An 11,644-nucleotide genomic window follows, 5' to 3' on the forward strand; every position below is an offset into this window, starting at 1 on the left:
TATTGAATAGAAATAATATATGGACAGAGTCCATCTATAGTTCTTGACACATCATAGGGGCTCTATAAATAATGGAAAATGTTATTTCTAATTTAGTCATATTTATATACATGTATAGGTTACCCGTGTTTCTAAAACGCAAATTCTATCTTTTCTACTATTTAAATAACAGAGACTCTCTCTATTCATTTTGTATTAATCTTCCACTAATGACAGTTTTCAACACTTAAAATTCCAAGTTTCTCTGTCCCCTAGTCTGGATGTCAAGTGGTTTGAATGATCTGCAAAACACTTCAGCTCTCTAGGGGAGCTTGTATTCAAAGGAACCCTTCTGACAATCATGCTGTAAATCAAAGAATCCTTTTGTACTGCAACTAATCACCCCTTAATTTATCTGCTTTGTACATCTGAATTATGGTATACTGGGTTTTCTTAAAGTAGGCCTTCTCGTAGGAGGCATTTTATTTGTTTGTTTCATTATAAACATAGCTACAGTATGAAAATGAGATTGGTGTTAAGAAAGCCAATGGTTACGTGTCACGGATAATTAAGATCAAAACCTGTATCTTGCAAATAAAGGTTAGCCAAAATCTAACTAATACACATTATAGACATTCCGATGAAATTGAAAATAGCTAACAATAAAATAGACATAAGAGTTATCTATGGTAAGTATATCAAGTTTTTTTTTTTTACTTGTCCTGTAATTTCGAGGGCTACCAGATATTTTTATTATGTACATTTAACTCACTCCCATATTCAGGGGTTAAGAAGAGTTCATTGTCTCATGGCAAATTTATTGAGTTAACATCAAAGAACAAATGGGTTCTTTATATGTGTAGAGCCACAAACATAAATTCTTTTTTATTATTAGAGACAGCATCTTGCTATGTAGCCCAGGCTGGAAGGCAGCAACTATTCTCAGGCTAGATCATAGCTCACGATAGCCTCAAACTCTTGGGCTCAAGGGATCCTCTCACCCCAGCCTCTGGAGTAGCTATAACTATAGGTGCGTGCCACCACGCCTGGCCCAGAAACATAAATTCTTGCAAGGCAAACACTTCTACAATTTTTATTTTAGGCCTATAGGTAATACTTGCCACTAAATCTCATAGCACCTTGGTTTATTTCATGAGCTTAAATTTAGTACTAGAATTTACAGAGTGCTCCAAGTCCTTTTAAAGAATAAAATTGAATGGAACCCAATCTCTTAATTTGTCAAGATGTTAGACTGTATGCACTGTCAAAATGATTTATTGCCAAGCAGGAAGACAAAATACTTCTAAGCCAAACGTGTTTTCTAACAAACAGCAAAGACAAAGTCTATTACTGATAGAACACGTCCCTAAAAATCACCATGTTAGGCACAGCTTAACAAGATCAGGCAAGCTGGCTTTAGGAAGGTTTAAAGAAAATGGACTAGCATTAGCATTCTGATAACTGAATCAGTGAGACCAGCCTGTGTTAGCAGAGAGGCAGTCTGTCCAGCACCGTGGAGCCATTTTACATCCACCCAAACAAAGAATTACATGGGAACAAAACTAAACACAGGATGCAGGATGCTAAATAAACTCCCAATCAGCTCCTAACAAATAGCTTGACCTGAGCGCAGACAAGTAGGAAGAGATGACAAACAACTGCTGTGGACTTGGCACCTTCCACGTTTTATGAGCTCAATGAATGTGTTCAGAAATGTGCTCAGAAAAATGAGACGGTGACATCCTCTGTCCGAAAATAATGGCACAAAATGAGTGAGTGGGAGACTCAGAGAGGCAAGACATAAATAGAGAAGGAGAGAGAGATCCTCATTACAGCAAAGCATGCCTTTCCTTCAAATTTTCTGAATAAAAATGCCACACTTAGGCTAGGCGCGTTGGTTCACGCCTTTAATCCTAGCACTCTGGGAGGCCGAGGCAGGTGGGTTGCCTGAGCTCAGGAGTTCGAGACCAGCCTGACCAAGACTGAGACCCTGTCTCTAAAAATAGCCGGGTATTGTGGCAACTACAGTCTCAACTACTCAGGAGACTAAGGTAAGAGTATTGCTTGAGCCCAGGAGTTTGAGGTTGCTGTGAGCTATGAAGCCACAGCACTCTGCCCAGGGTGACAAAGTGAAACTCTGTCTCAAAAAAAAAAAAAAAAATGCACTGCTTAAAAATATCTTTGCTGCAGAAGCAAAGAAGAGAGAGCAAGTGAAAGTGCGTTACTTTAGGGGGAAAAAATCAGTAAGAGATGTTTTTCTGAAATTGGGCTAAAATTGGCCAGATAAGTTCACAGTGACAGATGAGGGGACAAAATTAAGTGATGGCTGCAGCCAAGTGCAGCCCAGAGTCTCTTATGCATGAAATGGCTGCACAGTATTATTAACTATACTTCTTGCTGTTTCAAATCCCAAGTACATTCCCTATTCTAGCACTGCCCTCTTGTGATAAAATAACAGTATTGCAGGTGCTGCAACCTCCAGCCGTCCACTCTCGGCAATCAACTTTTCTTTGTCAAAGTGGTAATTTTAAAAAGACAGTTAGACAGCGCTATGGCATGTGGGTAGTCCCAGCTACTCAGAGCGCTAAAGCAACAGGACTGCTTGACCCTAGGGGCTCGAGGCTGCAGTGAGTTATGATCGCTGCACTCCAACCTGGGCAACTGAAGAAGACACCACATCTTAAAAAAAAAAACAAAAAAAACAGGGAACCTCTTCCTCTATCTCCAGCTTTGTACTAAGTGTTTTATATAAATCAGCTTATTAAAGGTAGGAATTATTTTCCCCAATTTACAAGTGATCCGGCTGTGCATACCTATAAGACAATTAAGTGGCAGAGACAGGATTGCAAAGGAGGTCTGAATTTAACCACTGTGCCTTGCATTGATTAGTTAAATACTAACACTTTAAATAAGCCTCTGTAATACAGATGTAAGAGTTTAATAAACCATTCCATTCTTTGTTTTGCAGCATGAACTTCTATTCTGTCATCAGGCAGCAGAAATTCTTTCATATGACTGGGGAAATTTTATACTTTTTTGGTGTAAAGATTAATTTGAGATCTTACATTTTCCTTTATTTTTTTCCTTTGAGGCAAAGACTCACTCAGTCTCTAAAATTTAGATATTTACTATGCTATAAAGGTCCCTCATCTACAAAATCTGCAGAGAAAAACAAACCTCTTTCTCTCTTTCTCCAAAACACACCCATACACACAAAGCTGGGTAATACTGTATGATACAGTGAGTTTTATAAGCCTATTTATTATTTATTTATTATTTTTAAGGTTATTTATTGCATAGAACTTGCTCCAATGTTCATCTCTAACCCTAAATCTATTAAAACATAAGTGAGAAAAAAATATAACCATAGTATTACTCATCCCAGTGGGAATGTAAAATGTCTGACTTTTAGCCCATTTAAGTTACCCAGGCACCCAAAACAGAAGTGGCTTCTGTGCCAAAGAGTTCAGCAAAATCAGGAGACCTAACAGTGGGTGTGTCCTGGTCAGGCTTAGGTACAAGAATGAGGTGGGGACAGATATCCCTGGGGAACTGGAAAATTCTTGACAAGATCTGTGCTGTTGGAGGAAGCCTCCACGAATGTGTGAGCCAGGCTGGGACACCTTTGAGGGTCCTTGCTGGGTACTCTGAGTTTCATGGGGCAAGGCAAAGAAAGGCCAGGGCAGGAGAAGCTGGGAGAGATGCCTCTGACACTTGCACAGAGCAGTAAGAGTGCTTTGTAGGTTTTGCTTTATGGAGTAGTGGAGTAAATACAGTTTATAGAATGATATTTGCAAGGACTTCTAAGTCTCTAAAAGTTCCTCCAAGTAACAGGAACAGGATAATCTACACATTTCCCAGAGTTCTTAGGACAAACACAGATTCAAGCAGTAACAAAAGAAATGAAAGTGACCCAGAGCCAGCTCCCGGGGAGAGTCTCCAAGACAGAGGGACCATTTCTCTTCCCCATCCAGGGGTTATTCTCTCCCCTCCATCTCTTAAAGCCTTGGTTTAGGGGGACATATCTATGGAAGGAGGTGGGCAGCAGAAGCAGAGTGTGGCTCTGGGGCCCTGCCTGGGAAGGGAGAGGAGGGGCTGAAACAGGCAGGAAGGTAACGTGAACTTAGGAGCCAAATAGAATATTTATGCTCTATGTATTCTTGAAATATCTATCTGTCTGTCTGTCTGTCTGTCTATCTATCTATCTATCATTATGTCTTCCTATCACCATATAAAGGAAATAGGGTGTTTTGTTAAGAAAACATCCACCAAATCAATAATGCCTGACAAATACATAGTATTATATCAAAATATTGTCACAAAATCTGTAAAGGGCTGTCTCCCTAAGGTATTCCCTATTACCATTAGCAGCATCACCAGCCACCTCTTCACCCAGGTCAGGAGCCCCCCTTTTTCTCAACCCTCTACATCCCATCAACACGAACTCTAACAATCCCCCCGTGCCCATACACTCCGCATCTCACTCGCCTTCTCTCATCGCCCACACTTGTCTGTCCCACGCCCTTACGGGGACCTCTTTGAAGAGGTGGGGCTCATTTCACTACATATCTCCAGATCAAAAACAGGCTGGGAGACTCCCCCTCCAACCTGCAGTGGCTTGGAGGTGAGGAGGTGTAGGGTTCTGAGACATGCAGGAGGGGGTCAGAGGAGTCTATTCCTAATGGCTCAGCCATCAGCTCTCCTCCTTCCCATTCACATGCTTCGGGATGGCACCCTGATGGCCATGCACTTGAGCCCTAGAGGCACAAAGAACTGGCCCTGACACCGAAAGGCTGTGTGACCGTGGGCAAGTTATTGGACATCTAACCTGTAAAATGAGACTGATCTTAGTATTAAAGGCACAGTGGTGACGCTGGGAAGCGCTTGGCACAGCGGTCTGCAGGGCACCCTATTGCCAGGGGCCACTCCCACCTGGCTGTCACCATTCTTGCTCAGGGAAGCAGCTTACACCCCACTGGGGGGATTTGTCAGTCCATCCCCTCTGACGGTCAGATGATAAGGGAGACTTGCAGGGCAGGGAGGGACAGGCCACCAGAAACCCAGCCACACTCTCTTGCAAAGACCTCCCTCTGCACTGTTCCCTCTTTCCTCCGTTTTCTCTTAGCCTCTTGGAGCTTTTTTCCTGCCTCTTTTATCCCCTCACCTTTTTTCATGTGTGACCTGCAGAACATGACATTGGGAGTATGTCAGACCTGAATTCTAATCTTAGTTTGCTCAGGTACATGTGTGTGGTCCTGGGAAAGTTACAGCTAAGGTTACCACGCCTTGCTTTCAAAGCCAGGGGTAAGATAGGGAATGAATGCCTGACGATTAACCCAGTGAGTGTGCACAGAAGCCCTGGCACAGTGTGGCACACGCAGTGAAGGCACTCTGCAGAGATCATTTCTGGTCTCTAGAAATGGAAGGGCGGGAATTCCAGCTCTTTCCTCTTCCTCCCCCTATGGCCCATCACCCACTCCCATTTCACTCCCCACTGAGACATATTATGGTTAATTCAACTTGACTAGACTATGGTGGCCAGTTGTTTGGTCAAATACAAGTCTAGATGTTGTTTTAAAGATATGTGTTTAATGTGATAAACACTTACGATCAATAGACTTCAAATCAAGACTATCAATAGTCTTCAATCAAGTCAAGTACATCCCTCTCCATAACATGTTCCTCTTCCAATTAGTTGTAGGTCTTAATGAGTGAACAGGTATCCCTGGAGGTTTCCCAAAGATGGAATTCTGCTTCCAGATGGCAACATGAAATTCTGCCTGAGTTTCTGGCCTTCGTACTCAAGACTGCGACAATGGCCAGCTGCAGTGGCCCACACCTGTAATCCAAGCACTCTAGGAGGCTGAGAGGGGAGGATCACTTGAGCCCAGGAGTTGGAGGCTGCAGTGAGCTGTAATTGTGCCACGGCACCTAAGTCTGGGAGAGACAGAGTGAGACTCATTCTCAAAAAAGACTTCGACAGCTCTCACCAGAATCTCCAGCCTGCCAATTTGCCCTACAGATACCAGACACCCCTGCCCTTAGTGTGAGTCAACATCTTAAAATAAAACTCTACCTCTATCTCCCATTCCTTCTGTTTCTCTGAAGAACCCGAACTTATTTGGGCACCCCTCTGCCAAGCTAACCAAACATCCTGATCAGCCCCACCCTGCTAGTGGCCAGAGACCAGAACCCACTGCAAGGCTAGCACAGGTGGAAATGGCTCAGCCATCCCACTCCTTCTCCTACAGTGTCTCTCTCAGGTGGCTGGAGCCCAGTTCTGCCACCTCCTCCCCTGATCCCCTACCATGCTGGCTGGAAGGCTCAGGCTACATACACAAAGTCAACATGCTCTCTCTTCCTTTTATCTTAGTGATACAAATCTGTCCAGAAAACTCTGGTTGAACATTGCAGAATGAAATCTATAAAGGAGACAGCAAATCAGCATTGGTATAAAGCCAGTAATTCCTAACAACCAAGAGAAGCTCAAGTCCAGGTTAGGAAAGTTCTGTGTTGGTTTTGAGGTCAAAACCACAGCTAAACTCCAAGATTAAAAGCTTATTAAAATTTCTAAAGCTCTAAATTTCTTTAGCACAGCTAAAACCAAGTGCTACTCAGCTATTCTTTGCTAGGACCCCATGGTGAGAGACAACTAATCCAGGGCAGCAGTCCTGAAGCCCCTGGCCAAATGCTATTTTAATACCACCCACACCCCAGGCCGGCCTTGGCATCTGGTGTGTGGGCAGGGGCTGGGGTTACTCATCACTCCCTTAGGCACATCTGTGCTTCCTCCTCTTCTCTCCTGCAGTCAGTTCTCATCTTCCTTCCCTTTTCTCTCTTTCCTCACCTTTCTCTTCTTGGCTTCTCCCCTCTTTCCATCATCATTCATTTGGGGCCACCTGGAACAGCAGGAGGGTCTAAAAAGACTGATCCTCCCCAGCCCTGTCCCCTCAGGACAGCCCTGCAGGTGAAACCTGGGAAGGGAAGCACCAGGAGCAGCTCTCAGCTAAGGGCCCAGAGGGTGCCCACCTGGGTGGCACAGGTAGGCACTGTGCAGAGATAAAGGATGCAGAGTATTTATTTCTGGTGTGTCAAATGCCAGAGGGCAGTGGCTAAGCACATGGGTTCAGGTGCCTGACTCCTTGGGTTTTAATCTTGATTCTCCTAATTTCTAGACTTGTTGAGTAGTACTTGGGTCAAATTATTGAACCACTCAGGGACTTACTTTCTCACCTGTAAAATGAGCACAGTAATATGACCCACCTCATAGGTCTGTTGTGAGGATTTAAGGAATAAATAAATACGTGTTAAGTTCTTGGAACACCGCCAAGCAAATATCTCAGACATACTAGATATAAATAAACATCTTACTTAACGGCAAATAGTCAAGAAATGCTAGTGGTTCTCAGTCCTTTCGGAAAACCGAGGCACGTTATAAGAATCAAAACCTACCTCTCAACTTGTCCCTCTCTTTCCAAGAGAAAACCAGCCCTGTAAGACAGGGCAAGAGGGAAGTGCCATCAAAGTTGGGAAGCACAGGTGCCTCACATTGTCTAATGGAACTTTCCATGCTTTGATGCCCAAGAAGAGTCTACTGTGGGGTAAGCAGGACTTGGCCAGAGACTAGCCATTTCAACAAATACAACACAGGAAACTCATATTCCAAATTCCAAATGACCACCTACCAACCATCTTTTGGGATACTACTTCCATGTTTAATACAGGAGTGCCCACAACTCCAATGTGCACACAAGTCCTTACAAAATCCAAATCTCTTGTCTGTCATAGATGTTTCTGGTATTTGAAGTGTGCTACTTGTGAAAAAGCCTCAGAAACACTGTATCAAACGTGGCACTTCCCTGTACAGGATTTGCCCATTTAAGAACTTCCTTGATTTTTCTTGATAATTCTGATTTTACAATTAACAAATTCTCTTCCTTCAGGTTTTATCTGAATCCTGAATATGTGGAAATAAGAGTTGTTCATAGCGACACTTGGAATGTGACCCTTTTGGGGCCCCGCTTTTCAGATGGGAGATTGTTGGCTCTACACGGGACAGGTGTGTACATCGAGGCCACATGTTATAATGACAGAGCAAGTGTCACTGAGGACATGAAAGGAGACTCTGGGCCAATTTCAAACATTCACAAATACTGTGAAAAGAAAGGCTCTGAGTTTTATTTACTAGGAGGGCAAACTCCTCAGAGGTGACTAAGGAAGCTATGAAAAGGAAAGAAGTACTGCACTTTAGGAGAAAGACAATATTGACCCCCCATTTCTACCTCATTGGGAAGATGAGGTAGAGAAATCGTGAGATTTTAGGGGGACAACACGTCCCCTGCATCACTGGAGGGGCCGATGAGCTCACTTCTAAGACAAGAAGAAGTCAGGATGCAAGATAGAGAAAGGATCGAAGAGGAAACCCGGGAAGACTCGGTTCTCCTTCCCCTTTGCTCCCCTTCCACTCGGGCCGCAGTAATCGACCACATTGCAATTGTTTGCACTTCCCAGGAGACTGCAAGCTCCTGCAAGGCAGCCATGTGTTCCTGCATTCCATGTTCCCACACCAGGCAGCACACTCAAATCACGGAAGCCATTCAGCGTATGTTTGTTGAGGGACTTAATAAAGGAGTCGAACAAATACTATTAAATCCCTTATTATGAGAAAGTGGATTTGAAAATGTAATTGTCATGGCATAAAAGACATAGGGGTAATGCGTCTTTAAAACAATAATAATACATCCTACTTAAAAAAAAAAAAAAGAATAACATGTATTACCTGATGACTGCTGGTCTCAGACACTTTCACATCCAAAGACCCTGCCAGGACAGCATACCAGTTGGTTCCAATATCACCCTGGCGAAACACTGAAGAAGAAATGGTGATGTAAATATACCAAATACAAGTTAGATTTACTGCATGACCTGACAGTTTTTCACCAGTTTTCGTAAGCGTGACGTGGACCTCACTGTCCTTCCCACCGCTCCCCTGTTTCCCACTAGCACACGATGTGCTCTCCTTTACCTCATCTGTCCACAGAGCTGCATCTTATTTATTCAACATTCTATGAAGTGAAACTAAACAGAACGCTCTCTACTGACAGAGCTGTAATACTAGAAAATAATCCTAAATGCTGTAAGACTCTTTGAATTTAAGAACTGACTGATGTTCTACATAATTTATCTTAAAAACATTTCATTGTATTGTGATTTGGGGGAAATAATTACTTCAGGTGGGGTACATATTAACAGAATACCAGAGCACCACCCCAATTTCCTAACTCCATATTAAAAGCAATGCATTTTCTAGAATAGCATAGCTCCCTTGAAGGGGACCACTGAATTTTTTTAACTGCTTTATTTAAAATGTTTAACTACTGCATTATCACTGTGCATTTATATTCACTCTATAAATGCACAACTTGTAGGCATTCAGTAATGGTTCTCACCAGAAATTTCTGGAATCTGGTTTTGCTCTAAGTTTGTCATCTCAGAGAGAAAATATTTAGGTATTGAGATAGAATCTTACTTCCCATATAATGTTATGACTGGACTTTGGAAAATAATTCTGAAACACCAGATCAAAAATCTCATACAAACCAACTATCCTTTCAAATACCCTAGCTAAATAACTGGATAAATAATCTGGTATTTTAAAATTCATTTCACAGTTACAGCCAGAGGTCAAGTGACTCAATGAAAAATCATGAGGGCTCCGAGGGACAGCTGAGCTGTGGCAAGGGTGTTGCCCACTGCAAAAGAACAAGCGTCTAGGAACCAGAATTAATGATGACAAGTTCGTCTGAACTCCCTGATTAGGACATGCTGTGCAGAGGCAAAGAACCAAGTGTAAGGATGATCGTGAGACGGGGCTGACGAGTGCAGAGCTGGCCTCTCCAGGAACTCTGCTGCTCCGAACCTTCGTAAGTGACTCATGTTAGAGTCTGGGTTTTGCCTTTTATGAATTTGGCCCCTATTTGCCCAAATTCATATTACATATCGTAGAAGATTCATTTTGTAAATGGCTTTAAGAAACAGAAAATAGAGTCTCCTCGAGAGAACAGAGTTTCTGCTACTAGTAAGAAAAAAATATCTATTGGCAGTGATCTATAGGGGCAACATATTTAACATAGAAAAGTGACTTGCTTGTAGTGTCACTACATGGGACAATACCTTGAAGGAGACGTACACGATGTAAGGGTTGGAGGTGACTGTTCTTTGGTTGCTTTTCTTCAATAACGACCCTGTCGCTTTCCCACCCAGAACCATCCACGAACCCAGGTTTTATACAAGTTTCCACCCACATTACCAGGGCCAAGTGCTCAAGGCCCATGAGTTCCTTCCCCAGCTCCACTGAGGTAATCATAATTAATCTAAATCTGTCCTGGGGACCCCAAAATCTTTGCCAGTGATTAATTGGTTCAGATATAGTCATGTGATGCAATTCTGTTCAGTAAAACAATACAGGGAGGCTGCTAGGGGGACGTCTGAAACAGAGACAAAAAGAAATGATCCTTTAGAGCAGGGGTTCTCAACCTGTGGTCGTGACCCACAGGAACTGTATTAAAAGGCTGCGGCATTAGGAAGGTTGAGAACCACCACTTTAGAGAGATGCTTTTACGCTGATCTGTGAGGCCTCCAACTGCTGTACTGTTTTAGGATGGCTTGAGATGAGTCTGAGGACAAAGCCAGCACCTGAGAATGTGTATCAAAAAAAAAAAAAAAAGGAAAGAAAAGAAAAGAAAAAGACAGGAAGGACCTTGACCTTAATGATGTCGCTGAGTCACTTTACTAACCCTTCCCGAAGTCATCCTACTCGGGACTTCTTACAAACGAGCACTCGATTTTTTTTATTCATGTATGAGTAATTGATTTTTCAAGCCAGTTGGATGGGAGCTTTCTGTTACTGCGCATAAAGTGTCCCAACAGATGGAGAAGTATTACTTTTTTTTTTAATAAAAAAAAATTAAATAATCCAGCTGTCACTCTGTCTCCCTCCCTGCCCCTCATTTCCACCTAGAATAATCTTTTGAGGTTAATTCAAAACATTACTATTAGCATTTAAGAGGCCTTTCATCTTTCCTTAATATCCTATCGATCACATGTTTCTCGGATGAGAGAAGACAACTCTCTGGATTTCTAAGGACACAGCCAAATGTATGACTCATTACGTCCCCCCAGCTCCATCTGGAGAGCAGGCTGCCCTGAAAGGCCCGTTTACATTCTGTGAACAGAGGAGCCCAGGAAACGCCTACACGGAACTGAAGCAACAGAGTGGAGGGGAATGTCGACTTAATGCCCCCGGTTGAAGATCAAATCTTTGGCACATAAACACTCCGTTTGCTATCTCTGTCCACGGGGTACACAGATGAGTGGGAGCCATACAGGAACAGACACTGCTGGAGATGCGTTTCTTACATGTGATTCCTTTTTCCAGGTTCTCGTAATAACCACATAAACAAATCTGATGAAGGAGATTTGGGTGAAATTTCTCAAAAGCTTTAACTTCCTTCAGTCGTGTGAAGATTATATCCACATCTTCGCTGGATCGTTCCAAAGGTCTATGTGGGGAAAAAAAGGCACAAAAAGCTGTATCAGTAAGGATCTATTTGAAAGTGAGTCAGCAGGCGTTATTTTCATTATACTCAATATTATGCAACTATCC

General features: G+C 42.8%; 1 protein-coding gene across 1 annotated transcript in view; it reads right to left on the bottom strand.

The window, feature by feature from the left end:
• LOC105887127 (rap guanine nucleotide exchange factor 4-like) overlaps positions 1-11,644 on the bottom strand; it is a 20,174-nt gene that overhangs the window by 6,576 nt on the left and 1,954 nt on the right. Inside the window, exons 2-3 of the mRNA XM_012806184.1 lie at positions 11,398-11,540; positions 8,759-8,847 (exon numbers count right to left, since the gene is read on the bottom strand). Coding sequence (XP_012661638.1) covers positions 8,759-8,847; positions 11,398-11,540 — 232 coding nt within the window. The remainder of the gene's footprint in view (positions 1-8,758; positions 8,848-11,397; positions 11,541-11,644) is intronic.

Source organism: Otolemur garnettii, unplaced genomic scaffold (assembly GCF_000181295.1).
Source record: "Otolemur garnettii isolate 467f Iridium unplaced genomic scaffold, OtoGar3 scaffold00048, whole genome shotgun sequence".
NCBI classification, from domain to species: Eukaryota; Metazoa; Chordata; class Mammalia; order Primates; family Galagidae; genus Otolemur; species Otolemur garnettii.